General features: G+C 45.0%; 1 protein-coding gene and 1 non-coding gene across 2 annotated transcripts; both read right to left on the bottom strand.

The window, feature by feature from the left end:
* Nucleotides 1-1,196: 1,196 nt before the first annotated feature.
* Nucleotides 1,197-5,212, bottom strand: Gcnt3 (glucosaminyl (N-acetyl) transferase 3, mucin type). Its single transcript, XM_028865866.2, has 2 exons — nt 4,291-5,212; nt 1,197-2,991 (listed from the first exon to the last, which is right to left on the bottom strand). Exon 2 carries the CDS (start codon nt 2,935-2,937, stop codon nt 1,624-1,626), a length of 1,314 nt encoding a protein of 437 aa, XP_028721699.1. The 5' UTR covers nt 2,938-2,991; nt 4,291-5,212; the 3' UTR covers nt 1,197-1,623.
* Nucleotides 5,213-13,871: 8,659 nt separating this feature from the next.
* Trnaq-cug lies at nt 13,872-13,943 on the bottom strand. The gene has a single exon. It is a non-coding gene; the product is annotated as a tRNA-Gln (tRNA).
* Nucleotides 13,944-23,000: the final 9,057 nt, after the last annotated feature.

The raw sequence follows: 23,000 nt of genomic DNA, 5'->3' as shown, positions 1-23,000 counted from the left end.
GGCCAGACTGGTCTACAAAGTGAGTTCCAGGACAGGCTCCAAAGCTACACAGAGAAACCCTGTCTCGAAAAACCAAAAAAAAAAAAAAAAAAAAAAAAAAAAAAAAAAAGAAAAAGAAAAAGAAAAAGAAAAAGAAATAAAAGAAATAGAAAATTCCACCAGGCATGGTGATGCACCCATTTAATCCAGCACTGGGGAGGCAGAGGCAAGTGGATCTCTGAGCTCAAGGCCCACCTGGTCTACAGAGCAAGTTCCAGGACAGCCAGGGCTATATGAAGAAACCCTGTCTCAAAACCGAAAGAAAAAAAATTCCAATCACACGCCATTAGGGGACACAGGCACAGTAAAAGTTGGCTATAGAGAGAAAGCCTTAACTGGGTCAAGATTTGAGATGAAGAGACATGTTAACAGAACATATTGATGGGAACTCCATTCAAATTACACAAGTTAATTTGTACATAAATCCCTCTTCTGGGACACATACACAGGAAGTCGGCTATACCATATTCAAAGGTTCTGCCTATAGTTTTTAGTGTCCCTTGTTCATTACAGAATAGAATGCATACTGGCCAACAATTAGCTCTGGGTCTTCAGAGAGAAGAGATTTCACAGGGGAATGTATACCTGTAAATGTCCATATTTTAGCATGTATACATATGTATGTTCACACATTACTGTGTCCCCACAAGGAAATGCATGATCTACAGAATGGCAAATGGTGTGCCTGATACTCACGTGATGAAACAGAGCAGCTTTGATTCAAGAGGTTTAAACACAGAATACTTAGGCATCTTGGTTTAGCAAGACAGAGTTACTTTCCCTTTCCAGCCTAATTATTAACAGCGCAACCTCTCCCCCTAAGTAAATGAGCTCCAGTGAAATGGCTGCTGCTACAGGATGGCAAGCTTTGGCCAGGAAGCTTCCATGCACTCCTCCTGAACACATAGTGTTCAAGCTAGTTAAATCACTCTGTCCTTCCCCTTATGGAAAAGTCAGAATCTGCCAGTGTAAACAAAATTAGGAAGGCTTTCTGTAATGAGAGAATTGGCTCTGTGATTCAGTTTGCCATCTACACAGGATGTAGAAGACTTTCCTGCCAGCCACTAGAGACTGTCCTCAGCATATGAGAAAAGTCTCACACATTTTATCTGTTTAGATTATCTCTGGGTTCATAGACAACACTGTAGGGATAGGACTTTGGTTTGGAAGCTATTTATTTTAAATTAACAGTACAAAAGGGGAGGGTTCTTTCCACTCAAGTTCCCCTCCTGTGATCAACCCCAGGAATATTTAAAACAGAGTCTCTGTAGAGAACCCGTAAGAAAACCTTCAGCCAAACTCTAGAGTCCCTGGTCACGTGTTTTTACCTTATTCTCCTAAGTAACAGTTCTTGCTCTGGCTCTATGAGGAAGCCAAAGAGGGGCTCTTGGGGAGAGAACTGGGGAATAGCCACATTCACCAGCAGTAGCTCACGGGGAGCAGAGATCTACTTACCCATGCTCCAGTAGCAGCCCCCTCATCTTAGGGACACATGGAGTCCAGAGCCCCAGGCCCACCCCACATGGCCCCAGTAAGTCCTGGCATTTTCCTGCCATGCAAGTAGCAATTGTCTTGCAGTGTGTCTCACAGTTCAGTCCCGTAGATGGCTTTGTGACGTAAATATTCTTCTAAACACTGAAGAACATTATCATCCACCTTTGGGTCAAACTTGTTGGCCAAGAGGTGATGGTTCTGAAGGATCCAGTGCAGGTCCCCAGACCCATAGATACAGACAGCCCGCTGGTGGATTCCTGAGCAAGGGGTGTAAGGCGCCCCACGCTCAATGTCTCCCTCATGGCCCTGCCACTTGGTTAGCCTTGCAATAGATCTCATGTCTGAGAGGTCAAATTTGGGGTGCAAGGGAGCCGATCCAGGCATCCATGAGGCACGCTGGAGGGTGGCCCAAAGGTGCTCATCAGGACTATAGGTGTCTTTTACCCATTCGATTAGTTGTTGGGCTTTGGAGTTGTTTAATACATGTTCAATGAAGTTTCGAGAGGCCACCATGTAGGCATTCCCCGTGAACATGGTTATGTTATTAGGTGGAGGGGTCTTCTTCTTGCTGGTTATGTGCAATGTGTCTCTCACCTCATAATGATATCTCCAGCGGGACGTTTTGTGTGCAGGAGGTACCTCTGACTCCATGCTGTTCTGCCCATTCAATAGCTTGAGGGCCTGGACCATCTCAGCATTGGTCTTGATGGGAAAGTCTGTCCCACAGGTGTTCAGGAGGTATTTCCATGGCACGGAGCTCTGGAGCAAGTCTTCCATGCAGTTCAGGTCAGCCTGCACCCTGGACCAGGAAGCGTAGACCACTGACACCAGCTTACTAGCTATGAAGACATTTGGGAAGCATGATGCAATGGCCCTGACTGCCTGCTTGAAAGTATCTGGGGACTTCTGATCCACATGGACACAGTATACGTTCTGAGGGGTGTACACAGCTCGAAGCAGCCTTTCAAAGTTCTCAATCTTCTCATGAACCACCATGGAATACGCAATGGGGAAGTCGACCTCTTCTTTGCTCAGCGGGAACTGTATGAATTTCCTTTTAGTCTTGAATTGTTCACAGTCTGCTGTCATACTAAGGTAGTCGGCCTCTGTGAGGGGTTGTCGATTCTTCTTACTCTCCAGGTTATTCAGCAGCGCCTGGATCACTGCTTTATGTTCCCCTCGAGTGACCCCGGAACAGTTGACGGACCTGTTTGCTGGCAGCCTCAGGGTCTTGTACAGGAAATCCCTGCAGTACCGGCTTCGAAATTCCTTCGAGTCTAGATCCATGACATCGAAGTCACATCTCAGTCTGAGGGACAGTTTCAGGGCAATGACAGCCAGCAGCATGTAGCAGCCCAGGGTCCACACATGATAACGCCAACAGAGCTTCCTCCATGAAATCATCTTCACAGGTGGGGACCATCCAGCCTTGCCCAGCAGAGGAGGTGGGTGGGCTCGCTGAACAGAACAAAGAACTTCTGGTTAAAAACTAACTCAGCATGTTCCCGGGAATGTCAAAGTTCAACTCCAAACTGGAGGCAGAAGAGATTTCTTCTCTGGAGAAATAGCTTAGGAAAGATCAGGCAAGGCGCCCATCCACCAGGTTTGCCGAGGGAGACTTAAAACAGCCCTACCAAAGCAGTTGGCCAGACTGCCACCGGGACCAGCTTCCACCCTTACCTCTGCGGAGAGAGAAGCATAGAGCTGGGCTCTCTGAGTTAAAGGTGCAATTAGCTGGAGGAAGTCCCCGCCCTTCATCCCGTTCCCTTCTTCCCACCCCTGGGAGCCCTAGACAGAAATTTGATCTGGGGTTTAGAATTTCTAGGTCTGGAAACAAAATTCATACAATTGGCTCTAGCATCAATCAGTTCTAGAACCAAGTCCCTTCAAAAGGAGACCCTTGCTTCTCTTGGTTAACCTCCATAGTAAGACTCTTCTCAGCCCATGTCACTCAACACTCAGATCTTGTATCTGGCTAACCTTTCATTTTAAAATGCCCATAAAGAAATAGTAATTAGCTGGACATGGTAGCACACATCTTTAATCCTAGAACCCAGGAGGTGGAGGCAGGCAGATTTCTGAGTTTGAGGCCAACCTATCGACATAGTGAGTTTCAGGTCAGCCTGGGCTACATAGAGAGACTCTATCTAAAAAAAGAAAGAAAGAAAAGAAAGAAAGAAAGAAAGAAAGAAAGAAAGAAAGAAAGAAAGAAAGAAAGAAAGAAAGAGAAAAAAGAAAAATAAGTAAATAGCTAACTAAATAAATAAATATAAAGCAACTCAATATTCTCCAAAAATTAACAGCAGTCAGTCAAATACTACATCTAGTTTAAAATGTATCTCTACACAGGAGTGAGCATGCTCATGTGCACAGAACATTTACTATTGTTGTGAATGAAGACTATTCCTTTACTCTCCCATTTAATCTTTATAACCAACTAGTTAGCACTAAACTCGTTTTACGACAGAAAAACAGAAACTGAGTGAACTAGCAAATACCACTGCCTTTATATCTGTGGGTCTAATGCTCATTACACAAACCGTGCCTGCCTTTTAAATCCAACATAAGGTATTGAATACCACAAAGAAAAACAGACTTACAAGGGAAGAAAATCTCAAAAAAAAAAAAAAATTAAAAGTATAACGCATCCTTCAGGCAGGTTCTTTTCCTCGGTTCATCTCTTTGTAAACATAAGGTTGTATCCTTTTCAGTATTAACTTTTGGAGTAAGATTTAAGAAAAAAAAAAGGAAACTCACCTTTCCTAACTTCTTGGCTGCTTGGGGGAGATTTCTCCAACCTTACGAGTCTGTGGACTGAAGGCTGGTTTGGTTCTATGTAGATAAAAATTAACACCACAGTCCTTGCCTTCTTACCTTCCAGAGTGTATTTGCGGATGTTCACAAGGCGGCCAAAGAGCACGTCCAGGCTCTTCTTGAACCTATGCAAAGGAGAAGCAGCAGGTGGCTCTGGCACTCACCTTTTGACTTCCTGTTCTCAGAAAAGGGAGTGCACTTAGGTAAACCATTCAGGACTGTGTTCTCAAGCACCAGTCATCCCGGGAGGTGAAGAAGGCAGGAAAAAGCTGGCTGCATCTGAGAAAGCAAGAAAGTATTTCAACCAGAAGAGCCCAGTTTCTGCTGTGATCTCCCGCCCTGACACCGTTCACCAGTGCTCACGCAAGAACTTACCAGCCTTTCCTCTCCCACCCAATACACAGGTATACCCAGTCTCCTTTTGTGTGGAAGTAAAAATGTCACTCCTTGTGTTCCTGGAACATCTCAGGAGGCAGAGACACTAAAAATACCCAAGGATTTTGTACACACACACACACACACACACACACACACACACACGAAAACCAGTTCAAGTTCATCCTTGAAAGCAACTACTGCTGAGTCAAGAGGAAGGAATAAAAAGATGCAAATTAAAAAAGAAAGCGAATTGCCTGTTTTCAAGTGATAGGACCCGACGCATTCAAGACCTGAAGCTTGCAGAGGAGGAAGATACAAATCAACAGCAAGTCAGTGGCTTTTCTATGTACCAGCAGCTCACTGTGAAAAAAGTCAGGAAGCCAGTACCAATCATAATAGCCTCAAAAACAAACAAAACCAATTAGGACTAAAGCTTAGCCAAAGACGGTAAAATCTGGACAAGGAAAGTGATGAATCTGCTGGGCATGGTGATGCTTCAGGAGGCAGAGGCTGGTGGATCTCTATGAGTTCAAGGCCAGCATGGGCTACATAGTGAGTTCCAGGTAGCCAAGGGTATATAGTGAGACCTTGTCTCAAAAAAAAAAAAAGAAAAAGAAAAAGAAAAAGAAAGAAAGGAAGGAAGGAAAGAAAGAAGGGAGGGGGAGGGAAGGGAAGGAAGAGAAAGAGAAAGAAATTATGAAGCACTAAATGTATACTAGGGTTTCAACACCAGATGAATGCCAGGGGGCACAGTAAGAAAGTGCTAATGGGCTGGAGATGGCACTGAGTGCTCTTCCAGCGACCAGGCTCAGTTCCCAGCACCCACAGGGCAGCTCTCAACTGTAACTCCAGGGTCCAACACCCTTACACAGACATACATGCAGGCAAAACACCAATGCACATACAAATAGAAATAAATGAATAGTTTTTTAAACTAGAATTACTTTTAAAAAAAGGAGGAAAGAAAGAAACTGCTGACATGACAGCCCCATGGTATAGTTAAGGGGAAATTTTTTATTAGCATGAGAGAGAGAGAGAGAGAGAGAGAGAGAGAGAGAGAGAGAGAGAGAGAGAGAGAGAGAAATATTCAGAGTCCAGAGCAGAGAGAAAAGAAAGCAGACCGGACATGGCCATGAAAGAGAAAATATCCAGATGCATTTGGAAGAATTCAAAGCAAAGAGAAAGGAACAGACTGGACATGACTAGGACTATATGTAGAAAAAGGTGAATAGCAGGGCAGAGGAAAAAACCTTGTCCCTTACAGAGGAGGGAAACCTGAGGAGAGCTAGGGTGCTAGTTTGAAATATATAACAAGTAGAATATGGGAGTGAGTAGAACTGTAAAAAGGGACTTAGAGCCTGGATGCCAGCATGGTCTTTGATATGCAACCAAGGTATGGACCCATATGCCCCTTCTGCCAGAAATCAGGGAAATTACTTATTTGGCAGATCCAAACCACCTTCACGAGTTCCTGAGTACTGCTGGCTTTTACCTAACCACCAGAAATTCTCCTGTAGTCCAGCTTGAGCTCCTTTCTAGACACATGGACAGCCTGACCCCTAAATATGGACTGCCTGAGACCTAACTCTAAAGAGAGACACTTGAAAATAGAAATACTTCACATGTTTGGCAGAATATTGAGAAAATGGCCATTTAGAAAAGTGATCTACAAATTCTTTGCAGTCTTCATCTACATCTGAATGCAATTCTAAAGAGAAACAGGAGGGGCTCTAAAATTTATATGGAAATACCAAAGACTCCAAATAGCCAAAGCAATCCCAAAGTGAGGAATAAAAAGCAGTACTAGACATATCAAGTGCTTGACTTCAAAGAATATTACAGAGCCATTGTGAAAAAAAATAGCATGCTCCTAGCATAAAAACAGACACATGGAATGAGAAAACAAAAGACTTCAAAATAAGTCTACATTGAGCTGGGTGTGGTGGACATGCCTTTAATCCCAGCACATGGGAGGAAGAGGCAAGTGGACCAGCTTGATCTACATAGTAAGTCCCAGTACAGCCAGGGCTAGATAGAGAGACCCTGTCTCAAAACAAAACAAAACAAAACAAGAAACTGACATCTAGTTCTTGATAAAAGGGCCAAAAAAAAAAAAAAAATGCACTGAAGAACAGACAACCTCTTTCTCAAATGATGCTATGCAAAAACTACCCCCGTACAAAAAACAATCAAAACAGGTCAGAAACCTTCATGTAAGACCTGAAACTTTGAAACTGGTAGAGGAAAACAAAAGGACAAAGCTTCAAGGTTTTGGAAATAAGACCAAGAATTGACAAACAGGATTACATTAAAAAGCTTCTGCATAGTGGCTGCAAAGATGGCTCAGTGGTTAAGACCACTTCCTACTCTTCAAGAGGACCACAGTTCGTTTGGTTCCCAGAACCCAGGGCTGCCCGTAACTCCAGCTCCAGAGGATCCAGTGCCCTCTTCTGGCCTCTGCAGGTACCTGCACATACATGGCTTACACTCACACAAACACACACATATACACATGATAAAAATAAATCTTTAAGAGGTTAAGAGCATTGGCTGCTCTCCCAGAGGTCCTGAGTTCAACTCCTAGCCACCACATCACAGTTCACAACCATTTATAATGAAATCTGGTGCCCTCTTCTGGTGTGCAGGCAGAACACTATACATAATAAATAACATAGATCTTTAAAAAAAAAAATTTTTTTTTTTCTCGAGACAGGGTTTCTTTGTGTAGCTTTGTGCCTTTCCTGGAACTCACTTGGTACCCCAGGCTAGCCTCGAACTCACAGAGATCCGCCTGGCTCTGCCTCCCAAGTGCTGGGATTAAAGGCGTGTGCCACCACCGCCCGGCCTCTTTAAAAATCTTTAAAAATAAATTCAACAATAAATAATCCAGCCAACAAATGGGAAAATGAACTTAACAATTTTCCAATCAAGAAACACAAATAACCAATAAGTACATGAGAAAATGTACCCATTCATATCAGGGAGATGCAAATCATTGAGATTCAATCTTACTGCAGTCAGCATAGCTATTTTTTAAAAAAAAGCAAATGTTGATAGGGTTAGTGAACCCTTGTACATTTATAGTGGGAATGTAAATTAGTCCAGCCACTATGGAAATCAGTATTCAGATTTATCAAAAGAAAAAACGAAAATGGAACCTCTCTGTGACCCAGCTATACCATTTCTCAGTATCTACCTTAAGGTACCAAAGTCAGCTTACCATGGAGATGCTTGCAGACTCATGTTTATTATATCACAATTTACAACAGCCAAGTTAAGAAATCCACCTAGATACATGTCAATAGATGAACAGAAAAAGCAGGTTCAGAAAATCGGGTACAGCACGTTTACTCTCCTGTGGACCCTGGCATGGGGAGGGGACCTGACACGGGCGTTTATGAAAGTAACAAGGGGCCATTAAGGATAGGGAAGGGAAAAGAGAATGTGGGGGGAAGACGAATATGATCAAAGCACATTGTGTACATGAGCTATCATAATAAAACTCTTTACCTTGCACAATGCTCACTAATTTGAAAAACTTATTTGTTCAAAATAAGACATCAGGAGTCCCTTATGTCTGTCTGTGGTGGCTATAGTAACCTGTAGGTCACAGAACTACCCACAGCCATCCAGGGTAGAACTAACTCACTGTGAGATCTGACAGGAGTGTTGCTGACAGTCTGGAGAATGAATTACACTTTGGGATGGCGGGCTTCACTGAACACATCAGATGTGGTCTTTGCAATGAAATGTGGGAGGTGTCTTTTTCAAAGCTGCTGGTGTCTGTTCCCGCCCCAGCTACCTCTAACAAAGGGCACCATTCCCTGGCAAAATTCTGAAGAAAACAATATAGGGGACTTATCTAGGAGGTTGGGAGTGCAGATCTGCGGTAGAGTGCTTGTGTGGCATATGTGAAGTTCTGGGTTCGATCACCAGCACCCCCAAACCCAAAGGATCAAGGTATGAAGTAATAACTGATATGGGGGGGACATTCAGGTAGAAGCCATTGGAAGAAGCTACTACTCTACCACTCTTTGGCTGGAGAAATCAAGACATGGAGAATTGTCAAAATTGAAATTTGGATAGAGAGCCCCTAGCAGCTTAACCTCCGACCTCTGAGGAAGGGGTCACTGCTCAACTAGAGCGAGGTCTCTAAGCTCAGGGGCCCTAGGCTGAGGTCCAGACCTCTCAAAGGCAGCAGGGCTCCTTCCTGTAAACTGGCCACAGCGCAGCTACAAAAATAAAATGAACGGCCTCTAAGAGGTCAGTAGGCGTTGACATGGTGATGCTCACAGAAACAGGAAATAGGAAGAGAACCGGAAGTCCCTCCTCCAGTCCGGCTAGTTTACCAGCGCCCCCTACTGGCAGAGCCTAGCAAGGCACTGCTGGCAAACCAGACTGGTCTCAGACCTGTTGCCAACATTGCAAAGTAAGGTGTGGAGAGACGGGTCTCGTCTGAGACAGTAAATGTACATTTTCACTACTTTAGAAGTAGGGAATATGTCTTCTTTGTTTGTTGTTTGTTTGTATGTTTGCTTTTTTTCTTTGTTTTTCGAGACAGGGTTTTTCTGTGTAGCTTTGTGCCTTTCCTGGATCTCGCTCTGTAGACTAGGCCGACCTCGAACTCACAGCGATCCGCCTGCCTCTGCTTCCCGAATGCTGGGATTAAAGGCGTGCGCCACCACCGCTCGGCTTGTATGTTTGCTTTTTCTTGTCCTCCTTGCACTTTCTGAACAGAGATAGAAAGCAATAGAGATGCGTAGGGTGCCCTGCGCCCCTACTTTCATTGGCCCGGCTCTCTGGATTCTGTCTTCTGTCAGTATCCGGGCTCTTTATTCCTATGACGTTCCATTGTTGGCCTGTAGAAATCTCTGAGGCAAAAATATTAAAGCATAATATCCAAGTCTAGAAAAACTCTCTCCAATATCCTTTTAGATGGTTTTTCTCTGATAGCGTCCTCTAGTCCCTTCCTCCCATAAAAACCTACATTATAGAGTCAATAAAGAGAACATATTTTATTCTTAAGATGACCCAAAAAGGTGCTTGAAAAATGTATGTAAGAATTACGTTAGCCAGCTATGGAACTCTTTTGTTGAAATAATCTGCATGTTAATGACACTGCATGCAGAGCAGTTAAAAACAAGTGTGGGACTTGGCTGAAGAGGCCGGGTCTGAATCTTCGTTATACTGGCTTCTGCCTGGAGCAAATGCTTCCAGCAGTCTGTACCCTGGTGATGTCTCCCGTACAGTAGGTACTGAAACCTGAATTAGAGGCTTTTTGTAATGACCTCTTTTTTTTTTTTTTTAAGGATTTTCTTACACACACACACACACACACACACACACACGATGTATAGTTGTAAGTACTCAGAAAAGCAGAAAGGAGGTGTCACAGTCCTGCCCTGGAGCTGAGTTACAGGCAGCTGTGAGCTTCCCTGCATGGGCGTTGGGAGCTGAACTCAGAGCCTCTGCCAGAGCAGTGTCGGCTTTTAACTGCTGAGCCATCTCTGCAGCCCCTGAAGATGTTTTTAATTTAGTGTGTGTGTTCGAGTCTGTGTGTGTGTGTGTATGTGTGTGTGTGCGCGTGCGTGCGTGCAAGTGCCCTTAGAAGCCAGAAGAGGGTGTTAGAGTAACTCCTCTGGAGTTGGAGTTACAGGTGGGTCCAAGGTACCTGACATGGGTGCTGGGACTGAACTTGGGTCCTCTATAAGGATATGCTCTTCATCACTGAGCTGTTGCTCCAGCCCCTGTTGTAACAATAACACATGAAGAGCTGGGCAGATGCAGCCTGACACTGGCAATCCCTCAATGAAGATAATCAGTAAATTATCAGTGTCAGCCCACAAAGACCAAATTTACTCACAGACTAACTCAAGAAGGGTACAAATAGCATTTGTGAGTCAAGACCAGTGGTTCTCAAACTATGGGACAAAACCCCTCTGAGGTTTAACCAACCCTTTCACAGGGGTTGAATGTCAGATAACCTGCATATCAGATATTTACATTATGATTCATAACAGTAGCAAAATTACAGTTATGATGTGGCAATGAAAGAAGTTTTATGGCTGGGGTTCACCACAGCACGAGGAACTGTATGAAAGGGTTGCAGGGTTAGGAAGGTTGAGAACCCCTGCTATAGACCAAGCTATAGTATTGGGAGATGTGATGTGGTGACGGAAAAGACCCAGAATTCACCCACGATACACTGGAAAGGAACCCGGTGTAAGCTGCCAGGTGTAAGATTTCCCACCCCCAGAGAGAATGCAATCAAGGACTAGCTGCATCTGACTGTGGCAGGTGAGGAGAGGGACAGAATGTGTGCAGAGGGGACAGAATGTGTGCACAGGGACAGAATGTGTGCACAGGGACAGAATGTGTGCACAGGGAGAGAATGTGTGCACAGGGGACAGAATGTGTGCACAGGGGACAGAATGTGTGCACAGGGACAGAATGTGTGCACAGGGACAGAATGTGTGCACAGGGACAGAATGTGTGCACAGGGACAGAATGTGTGCACAGGGACAGAATGTGTGCACAGGGGACAGAATGTGTGCACAAGGACAGAATGTGTGCACAGGGACAGAATGTGTGCACAGGGATAGAATGTGTGCACAGGGACAGAATGTGTGCAGAGGGGACAGAATGTGTGCACAGGGGACAATGTGTATACAGGGACAGAATGTGTGCACAGGGACAGAATGTGTGCACAGGGACAGAATGTGTGCAGAGGGGACAGAATGTGTGCACAGGGACAGAATGTGTGCAGAGCAGACAGAATGTGTGCACAGGGACAGAATGTGTGCACAGGGACAGAATGTGTGCACAGGGACAGAATGTGTGCACAGGGAACAGAATGTGTGCAGAGGGGACAGAATGTGTGCACAGGGACAGAATGTGTGCATAGGGACAGAATGTGTGCACAGGGACAGAATGTGTGCACAGGGACAGGACAGAATGTGTGCAGAGGGACAGAATGTGTGCACAGGGACAGAATGTGTGCATAGGGACAGAATGTGTGCACAGGGACAGAATGTGTGCACAGGGACAGAATGTGTGCACAGGGACAGAATGTGTGCAGAGGGGACAGAATGTGTGCACAGGGGACAATGTGTATACAGGGACAGAATGTGTGCACAGGGACAGAATGTGTGCACAGGGACAGAATGTGTGCACAGGGACAGAATGTGTGCACAGGGACAGAATGTGTGCACAGGGGACAGAATGTGTGCAGAGGAGACAGAATGTGTGCACAGGGGACAGAATGTGTGCAGAGGGACAGATGAGAGCCCGGACAGCTGCGGGGATTGGACGACAGGAGGAAAGCTGCTCAGTGAGACCCACTTTTGAATTCATGTTGGCTCTGATGCGGAGATACACGTGACTCTGGCAGGAAGGCAGAAGGGCCAGTCCCCAGCTGGAATCCCAGGCACATCTCAGGGCAAAACCAGACCTTAAAGACGGACCTGTCACTGGCCTCCTTTACCTCCCTGAGGACTGACAGTAAAGCTAAATGAGCCTGGAGGGAGCCTTCCAGGGTCCAGGATGACATGAAGGTACTTAGAAACTTTTTAAAAAACATCATGGTGTTCACCACCCTAGAGTGTCTGAAATAAAAGCTACACACGCTAAGTATGAGAGCAGGGGTTCTCCAAGATGACCACTCTGGGGCTGGTGGTTGTTGTTGTTCGGTTGGTTTGGTTTGGTTTTTTGAGACAGGATTTTTCTGTGTAGCCCTGGCTATCTTGGAACTCACTTTGTAGGTCAGGCTGGCCTTGAACTCACAGAGATCTGCCAGCTTCTGCCTCCCAAGTGCTGGGATTAAAGGCGTGTGCCACCATCGGCCGGCCTGGTGCTGTGTTTGAGACTCTTCCTAGTCAGATCCAAACGCTTACCTCTCCATCCTAAATTCAGTCTGTGTGTCAGGGAAATGGCTTCGAATTAAAAATCAGTGTGTTTCTAGGAGAGTTGGAGTTCCAGATGTAAGAAGCAGAGGCAATGAGCCAGGATCATCCTGGGGCATCCAGACAGACAGTGAGGTTTAGTGTTAAGCTCCGTGGGAATTCAAGAGATACTGCAGACCCATAAGAACAGCAGCCAAGAAGGGCCCAGGCATCAGAACCTAACCAGTTGGCCCTGGATTTATAGATCGGCAATCATTTTATATTTATTTTGCTATGGCAGCATTTACCTGGGCCAGATGTAAGTTTTATGGTCATGGTCTTTGTTTCTGCTCCCTCTCAGAATTTAGTCATAGGCAATGGAATTCTGAGGCTTTTCAGAGCAAAACAGTTGTTTGCAGGGTGGGTCATGGGTGCCAAGGGTCATGGGTGTCAAGGGTTATGGGTAGCATGGGCAGTCCCAGTTGTCTTTACAGAGGAGACTGTGACTCAGAGAGGCAGTATCTCAAAGCCAGATAAGCAGAGAAACCAAGTTTGTGTGTTGCTGATCACACCAAAGCTGGAGTTTTCAAGAGGGAAGGGATGAGGCAGAAGATGGTGGGGAGGATGTTTTCAACTCTGATCATAATATCTCAGGACAGAGTCCCTAGCCAGAGAAGTAGGTAACAGACCCAGTGAGATCTACCTGGTTTTGGCAGAGTAATAAGATATAAAAGTGCAAGCTTGGGCTGGAATGGTATGGTAGCTCAGTGGTTGAGATCTTTCAGGGGACCTAGGTTTGAATCCCAGCAACCACATGACTCCAGTTGTGGGAGTCCGACGCCCTCTTCTGGCCTCTGTGGGCACCGCACACAAGTGGTGCACAGACATATTCAGGCAAAATACCCATACACATAAAATTTTTTTAAAAATAAAGGAAAAAATTTTAGAAAGAGCATGCTCAGTTGCCCTTTACCCAGCATTAAGGGCACCTGTCTCCTCCTCTGCCCTCCACCCTCTATATAAACTCAGATCTCTCCACTCCTAGACACACTCCACATGGCCTAGAGTGAATCAGGAAGAGAGTACTCCTCTCAAAGAGTATTTGTTTGCAAGCAGAGGAGCCAAGGAAGGAAGTGTAAGGTCCTGGCCTTCGCATTTTAAGTAGCAATAATGCGCGGGTGTTATTGCTACAAGAGAGTGATTTTGGGTGGCATGATCCACTCATGGTGAACAGGTGGTGGGAGCAGGTGTTATCGCTACAAATGGAGGTCCCACCGAGATTTGAACTCGGATCGCTGGACTCAGAGTCCAGAGTGCTAACCATTACACCATGGAACCATCTCTTACTGATGTTGTTGCTAAGATAAACCCATAAAAAATAATCTCTTGCTGATAAAGAGGTTACAAAATTATTTTTCCAGTAAATAAAATACAGGTAAATTGTTTGGTCCACATTGTTAATAATTGGCTATTTGCATTAACGTGTTATTTGAAATCTATAATAAAGGATCCTCTTTTTAAGATTTTATAAAAATTTCCAGAGTATTGCCAAAAATTACCTCTTCAAATCTTATATAGATTGTATTTAATTCTTTTATAATTGGCATATGTAAAAAGGACCATGGAAATAGATGCTGGTGATAGAATTGCTCAATTATTATTGCTTTCATATTTTAAATGCAAAATGGCACCTATATATAGAACTGGAGGCTTTGGAAGTACAGGAGAAAAGGTGTTTTGACAAACAGTTATCAATGATAAACAGCCTAAATTAAAAATAAAATTATATGGGATTGAGATTGAAAGATTACTGGATTCCGGTGCTGGACATATCTATAATTTCATAAGAATCCTGAGATCCCAACTAGCCTCTACAAGAAGTCAGGAAAATGGTGGTTATTACAGGATCTTAGAGCTGTAAATAAAATCATGCTTCTCATGGGAGCAACACAGCCTGGTGTGCCTGCCCCTGTGGCAATTCCTAAACACTGGCATTTAATTGTGATTGACTTATGGATGACATTTTATTGGCTACTAAAGATAAAAAACTTGTTTTTGATGCCTTTTCTAAATTACAAGAGGCTCTTAGCCTGGCTAATTTACAAATAGCCCTAGAAAAGGTACAGGTATCCTTGACCTATCATTCTTTAGATCATGAATTGTTACGTACAGGCATTCTCTTCTTCCTTATTGTATTTGATATTTTGTTTTTCTCATTTACCTACTGGAGTGTTTTGGCAAACAGGTCCCATTCTATGGGTACATTCCCCAGCTTCTCCAGCAAAAACCATTACTCTTTATCCTCAGGCTGTTGCTCAGATTATATTTAAGGGAATCAAGATCAGTGTTCAAACTTTTGGTAAGGAGCCAGATATTGTGGTGACCCCATACACCCAATCTCAAACAGCATGGTTGCAAGCTAATGATAATGACTGGGCCATATTGACATGCTCCATGCAGAGTCGATTTGATACTCACTAGCCCTCCAATGATGGGTGTCAATTTTTTAAATTGCATCCTGTTATATTTCCCAAGATAGTACAGATGACTCCTATTCCTCAGGCCCATGTGGTATTTACTGATAGCACTTCACGTGGTTTTGCTGTAGTAGTTCTGGTAACATAGTGAAGAGAATGGAAGTCCAAGGCACTTCTGCCCAGATGGCAGAGGTACAGGCGCTGTTGCTTGCTTTACATATGTTTTCTGATGAGCTTCTAAACATTTATACTGATAGCCAATATGTGGCACATGCAGTTATGCCTTTGAAGACAGCAGCCTACATACCATCCATTTCTCCCTTTCATGAATATTTATTGCAAGTGCAAGGACTTATATGGTTCTGCTCACATAACCTTTATGTGGGCCATATTAGAGCTCATACTCAATTGCCTGGACCTCTAAGCAAAGGTAATCAGAGGGTTGACACATTACTCATATGGCTGTCACATTAGTTTGTTCTGCCTTTGAAAAGGCTACTCAGTTGCATCAATATTATCATCTTAATGCTGGATCTCTTCATCATCATACGGGCATAACCTGGGAACAAGCCATCCAGATAGTTAAATCATGTCCTATTTGTGCTGAATTTTTACCTGTTCCTCAGTTGGGAGTTATTACCTGAGGACTTTTACCTAATCATGTGTGGCAAATGGACATCACACACGTGCCTTCATTTACAAAATTACAGTATGTCCATGTGTCTATTGATACATATTCCTCTCTAATTTTTGCTTCTGCCCATTCAGGTAAAAAGGTTAAAGATGTAAAGAATCATTGTCTTCATGCTTTTGCTTACATGGGAGTGCCAAAATGCATAAAAACTGATAATGGTCCTGCCTACAGCAGTATGGGATTTTCAAAATTCCGCCGAGATTTTTTTTTTATCATTAATAAGACTGGTATTCCTTATAATCCTCAAGGACAGGCCATAGTAGAACACTGCCACCATACCTTATAAACATATTTTGCTAAAGTAAAAAGGGGGGAGCTAGGGGCTCATCTCTCCTTTCCACATTCTATTCTTTCCCTTGTTTTACATATTTAAAATTTTTTATCGGTGGATTCTGCGGGAGTATCTGCTGCAGATAAGCACTGGAGGGCTCCTGTTGCAAATCATCCTCTGGTGCAATGGAAGGATCTTTCTACTGGCACTTGAAGGGGGCCCGATCCGGTGTTGGTGTGGGCCTGGGGTTCTGTTTGTGTCTTTCCACAGGACAATGAGGTTCCTCTTTGGGTTCCTGAGTGCTGTGTGTGCCCTGTGGCTGCTGCTGAATACCAACATGGCAGAGACCTATTGGACCTTCGTGAAGAACTCTCCCCTTCTGATGCCAATGGGGATTGAGAGCCCAATACCGCTAGCCTTGGCAAACATTAATGTAAGTCTAGGAACTGTAGCCATGCGGTTGGATTCTTCAGAAGGTAATGTATGGTAACTGCTCTTTCAAGTATATTTGAGAACGTGTCACCCAGACACCTTGGAGTTTAAGGATAACCATGAAGTTCACTGACCTCTATTTGTTAACAGTAGCATGCCAGCTAAGCCTTTTCACATTTTGCAACCCTCTTCAAGTTGGTGTAGTACCTACTTTTCAGGAGTGGCTCTGTGCAACATTTATTGGCCTCCTGAAATTCATCTAGCCTTTTTGAAGATACCTTAAAATTTGTGAGCCTGAATGTAGCCATTATTGAGACCATTAGTTCTGCTCCTTGTTTGCTGTCTGTTTTTTTCTTTATGATTCTTAGTTGTTCTTTTGCAGAGCTGCCAGCTTAAGTCATGCTGGGGTCAAGAAAAATGGGCCTTGGCGGTTCGTGTTCCTGGAGCTGTGTCCATGCCAGTGGCAGTTAGACACAGATGATGCTCACATGCTCCAGAAGACAATCTGACATGCTGCTGCCTTGTTGCTGTTATAGCCGTGGTGGCCACTGCTGCTACTGTTTCTGGGATTGCCATTTCTTAATTGGTTACTACAGCTAGCACAGTGGAGACCCTGGAAGCAAAAGTAGCTACCGCAGTTACTCTTTCATTCTATCGGGCATGATAAATTTTACATTTCGATTGGCTTTGAAATTTATAAAACTCAAGTTTCATTTGCTTTTGGGATACCATCTTTCAAGGACTCCAATTTGCATAAGGCTCGAAGGAAAGGAATGGCTCAGTTGCCTTCAGCCTCCTGGCTATGGGTGGGTTAGGACTTCTGTTGGTCTTTTCTGTGTCGCACAGATTGCAAGCCCAGCGCCACTTTGAGATCTTTGGCAACAGTTAACTCTATAGCTCATGTGGTTGAGCCTGTATGATAATGAGTATTCAGAGACGGGTAATGCTTGGGGGGCGCTCACCAACCTAAGACAGAGCAGTTGTGTGGCCTGGGCAGGCATCTCCATGACAGGTAAGGTGACCTGCTGACGTCCCAGGCAACCTAAGTCAGAAGCTCATTTTTTAGTAAAAAGGGGGGACCTGTAAGGTCCTGGCCTTCCCATTTTAAGTAAGCTGTTACCTGCTTGTCAACCTTGACTAGATGTCCTTCCTATGCTAATTCCTGCCAGTTTCTACCCTCCTGAATGCTTAAGGGAAGTTCCTTGTCTGTGTATCCTGCATATTGGGCGTTAACAGCTTAGATGCAAGATTGTAAACATCAGTAGCGAACTTCTGCCCTCTGGGGTTCTCCCATTGTGCTGTAAGACTGTATTTAAGGTTTCCTCCCTCTTTCAATAAACCGCATTCGGCATTCTGCTGAGACGAGTGACCCGCTGTCTTTGTCTCTGTTTTTTTGATCCACAGCCCCTCACTTGGACATGTGAATGGGGGTGTAGCGCGGGCGTTACTGCTACAAGAGAGTGATTTGGGGTGGCACGATCCACTCAACTCCTTCTTGCCATGCACTTGGCCAGGTCACTTGTTTCTTCTCTCTCCAGCTTCCCGCCAAGGCTGGACTGCACACTTCTCAGTGTCCTTGTTGCCTCCATACCCCGTACCCCGATGGCAGCTGTGATCATGCTGTTTTCTGTAGCAGGACTCTTAAAAGTCCTTAATAATAAAATCAAACCTGAGGCCAGTTATTGGGGTGAACCCTGGAAGATCAGAGAGACAGAACAAGCCACAGCTATCTCACCTCGCCAGTTCCTCAGCTGGTCCTGTTTCCTCAGACTGGAAGCTTCTGAGTCCTCATCCAGAATGAATCTCAGCTGAACTGTGTTGCTCCAAAGCCTGAAAGCTTAACCAGCCAAATGCTGCTAGTTTCTGGTCCTCACGCCTTATATATCTTTCTGCTTTCTACCACCACTCTCTGGGATTAAAGGCTGGCTTTCTGGGATTAAAGGCGTGTGTCACCATGCTTGGCTGTTTCCAATGTGGCCTTGAACTCACAGAGATCCAGAGGGATTTCTGTCTCTGGAATGCTAGGATTAAAGGCGTGTGCTATCACTGCCTAACTAGTGGCTGTTCTGTTTCTGACCCCAGATAAGTTTATTACGGTACCCGATATTTTGGGGAACACAATACCACCACAGTTTTCCTGTCCTCTCATGCCAGCTCTTCCCGCTCCCTGAACTGTCAGGAGCTTCCCAAGGGCAGTGACTGTGCAGCCCTGGTCTACCTTCCCCACAAGAGACCATGAACTTGGTGGTGGTGGATTTGCCTTGACTGTTGGAGCAGCTACCTCAGTACGCTGAGAGAATGAGCAACCTTTGAAGTCCTAGAACTGTGGCTTATTGGTAACTCTAGGAATTCATAGACAGAGGCTCCCTGAAGCCAGCCATACCTCAAAACCTTTGAGCTAAACTAATGGTAACTAACTTGACATTAAAGGCATCTGCTTTGCTTAACAGACTTTTGTTTTGTTTTGTTTTTCAAGACAGGGTTTCTCTGTGTAATCCTGGCTGTCCTGGAAGTCACTCTGTAGCCCAGGATAGCCTCGAACTCACTGAGATCCATCTACCTCTGCCTCCTGAGTGCTGGGATTAAAGGCATGCGCCACCATCACTCTCCACCTTTCAATTTAACAGACTGTTTTAAAAGACAGGGTCTCTCTCACTTTGTAGCCTAGGCTACCCTAGAGTGTTCCATCCTCCTGCTTTACTTCTGAGTGCTGGTTCTTTACCAATGTTCTTGGAAGTCTCCTAAGATGGGGTTTGAAGCTGTGTTAATACTGACATTAAGCTGACTCTTCTTGGGAAGCAACCTTCTGAATAGAGCCAACAGCAGGTGATGTGGGATATGGAGACCTGATCCATCCTTTTCCTCCACTCCCATGGCCTGCGGTGCTGCTTAGGGAAGAAGCTGCTGAGTTGTTGTAGAGCTGAAAGACTGATGAAGACAGTCCTTGTTCAAAAAGAGCTCAAGTCTTTCTTGTACAGTAAGAACACTTGAGAACAGATCATTACCACTCCCTGTGTAAGTATAAAGAGATATGCACGGGATACAATGGAAGCCCAGAGGTACTATGAAAATGTAAGTGCAGGGTTGACAAGATGGCTCAGTGGTAAAGACGCTTGCCTGACAACCCGAACTTGACCCCTGGGACACCCATGGCAGAAGCAGAGAACTGACCCCTGAGAGCTGTCCTCTGCCCTCCACACAGGCACCGTGGCAGAAGCGTGTGTATACACACACACACACACACACACACACACACAATCAATCAATCAATCAATCAAATAAAGGCAACAGTGGGGACACAGAACATCAAAGACAGTAACACAGTGGAGGCATTGTCACAAATGTCTCAAGTCCTGGGCTGCAGACCTCTGGGCTTCATTTGTGTGAGGGGGAAGTGGTCCCCACCATTACTTTTCAGGTACATTCACAAATTCCTAGTTCATACAGAGTCATTTTCTAATGAAGGGACCTTCAAACTCACAAGAACCTAGTTCCGAGTGAAAGTCCAGGCCAGAGGCAGGCCCTCCCTTCGCTCTGCCACCACCTCCTCTAGCCCCAGCATGGGTCCACCTTTGTCTCTTCTATACAAACATGTGTTGGGGAGGCAGTGTGTGAGTGTGGTGGTGCCTAAACATCACCACAACGCTGTGGTGAGCTCGGCGGCGGCGGCTTTTCTGCTTCTTCGTATGGTTTTATGCATGGACTTCTTCCTTCCTTCCTCCCTCCCTCTTTTCCTCTCTCCCTGCCTCCCTCCCTCCCTCCCTCTCTTCCTTCCTTTCTATTTTTTTTCAATACAGGGTTTCTCTGTGTGTAGTCCTGATTATCCACCAATTTCTAAAAGTCATTTTGAACTCACCTTAGGAAATATAAACCAAAAGAGTATTTCCCTTAACTGCGCAAACCTAACAAGTGTTTATTATCTCTCCGGGGCAGTGTGTGTGTGTGTGTGTGTGTGTGTGTGTGTGTGTGTGTGTGTGTGTGCATGCTAGATCTTGTCTGCCTTATTGGAAGAAAGGGGTTTCTATGGATGGCTGTGCTTAGCCAGAATAGTGTGGCAAGTACCAAAAGGACCAGGTGACCTCCATGGGAGACTAGAGATCCTGGAAGGCATCTAGGCAGAAGTAGCACTGAGGTCCATCCCTGATGGGGAAGCAGATGGCAGCCAGGCAAATGGTGGAGCTGGGGGTGGGGGAGGACTGCCAGACTGCCGGCCTAGCCACACTCCCTCACCTTCAAAGCCACATTTTCGTTTTCTTTGCCTCCATAGGTACTATTGCCTTTTGACAGTTTCTAGAAATGACCAGGCTCTTTCCCAATGCTGAACCTCACTTTGGGCTATTCTCTCTCCATCTGCCTCCTCTGAGCCTCAGGGTAGGTTGTACTTCCTCTGGTGGCCCTTCCCTTGGCACCTAGGCTGTAGACAGTCTCTTTCCGGGGCTCCTGACTCTATCTACCAAGGTGAATTGTGGAAGGGAAGGTAAGAAAGTGACTTGTCTAAGACGACAGAGCTCCGTGTGGTGGGTTCACCTCAGGCAATCCAGGGCCTCCAAGTGCTCTGTCCCTAAACTCCACCCCAAGCCTACAGATCAGCTTGGAGGTAGTCTCATTAGCTCCCCACTCCCCCATTGCCTTGGGTGAGATGTCTAAGTGGTTGGAAGAATGTGCCCTGCTTGGTTCTGTAGGAAGAAAGATGAAGATGGAAATGTATTTCAGTCTTGGGAGGCTGAATCAGAAGGATTGCTGTGATTTTGAGGCCAGCCTGGGCTAGACAGCAAGTTCCAGGTGCATCTGGACTGAGAGGATGACAGGGTTGCAGCCATCCTAGAGAGAGGTCAAACTGGGGGCAGCAGGCCCTGGGAAACCCACCAGAGGATGTGCTGCCCCTAGGCCCAGACAATTAAGAGCCACATAAGAAACAGTTCCAGACACTTCCTGCCATAACCTAAAGGACATGATGGATTATATACCATAGTGTCAGAGGGAGCAAGTTTCCTGCAGATGAGAAATGGGACGTCTTACTATCAGAGAAGATGGGTCTGCTGATGATATAGATGTGATGACATAAACTGCTAGAGGAGGTGGCCATTGCCTTGCAGCTGCAACTCTCCAGTCAGTTCAAACCAAGCGCCTCTAGCCTGAAGTAAGCACCAATCCTGAGCTTGTGACTATATAGAGTTGGAATTCCCCCAGATCCCCTACCCTAACCATCATAAAAACCCTGCTTGATTGCTACTCGGGGTCTTTCCTGCTCAGCTGCTGCATCAGATAGAAGGAGAGACCTGGGTTAACTTGTAAATAAAAAGTCTTTGCTTTTGCATCAGTTTTGGTCTCTTGGTGGTCTTTGGGGGACTCTGGGTACAATAGGACTATAGTTTGAGACCCTATCTCAAATGAGAATGAACAAGGACTGGCAAGATGGCTAGGTGAGTAAGGGAGCTTGACCCCAAAGTGGATGACCTGAGTTTAATACCCAGGACCAACCTGGTGGAAGGAGAGAAAAAACACACGCCACCAGTGATCTTGGGGCGGGAGTATAATCCTGCCCATAGCAAAGAAAGCAAACAAATCAATCTTAATTGCCATAAAAGATTGTATTTCCTCCATTAGGAACTAGTTTATCTTGACCAAACTAAACAGCACCTTGTGTGTTATTTAAGCAAGATACTCTTTGGGCTCTAAATAAGTTCCTGCTTTCAGTGAGGCTGACACAAAACTTATTGTGAACTTCGCAATAGCTCAAGAAATGAATGGTGCAAAGCAAGCACTGAGCTGTTATGACACAAGCCGGATGGAATATTTTAATTAAGGATTAACTTGCTTGTTCTCTGGGAGAGAATAATAAAGGAAGGGGGAAGAGGAGGAGGGAAGAGAAGGAGGAGGAGAAGGAAGAAGAGGAAGAAGAAGAAGAAGAAGAAGAAGAAGAAGAAGAAGAAGAAGAAGAAGAAGAAGAAGAAGAAGAAGAAGAAGAAGAAAGACAGAACTGTTAGCAAAGAAAGACAGAGTGGGACCAGCAGGTCAGAGGCTGAAGGGAAGCAGGAACACCTAACAACAGCAAACAGGATTAAGGATGGGAGTTGTCGGGGTCGCGGGTCAGTTCAAATACAAGGCACTCCCAAGATGAGATTGTAAGGCCTATGTAGCAGCAGGAAGGTCCAGCCTCTTCTGATGGACTGAACCCTGAGCAGCCAGTACAAAGGGGTATTTATTAATTGTTACACAGAATATCTCTTCATACCAGGGTCCCTAATCTAATTTACATGTCTTACTGAAGAAGAGCATCACATGCCTCCATGACTCCAGTCCTTTATTATGTATGTGTGCAACACACAATAAGACAAGAGCTTCAGGTGTGCCTGAGGCGTCTTGTGACAAAGGTGATGGGATGGCTGCAATGTCCCTTCAACAAAATAATCACTGTTTTCCACAAGGATTCTTCAAGGTCAAAGTACTTCTAAAAAGCAGCTGTCCGTTCTACTATCTACCCCATACAGTGATCCTGCTAAATTCCTACAACAGGGAGT

This window comes from Peromyscus leucopus, chromosome 7 (assembly GCF_004664715.2).
Source record: "Peromyscus leucopus breed LL Stock chromosome 7, UCI_PerLeu_2.1, whole genome shotgun sequence".
In the NCBI taxonomy this organism is placed as follows: domain Eukaryota; kingdom Metazoa; phylum Chordata; class Mammalia; order Rodentia; family Cricetidae; genus Peromyscus; species Peromyscus leucopus.
The sequence above is the reverse complement of the archived record's forward strand: the minus strand, read 5'-3'. Positions and strand labels throughout refer to the sequence as shown.

What these genes read in the sequence shown, in the direction of transcription:
- Gcnt3 (XM_028865866.2), bottom strand. Translation starts at nt 2,937, where the DNA reads ATGATTTCATGGAGGAAGCTCTGTTGGCGTTATCATGTGTGGACCCTG.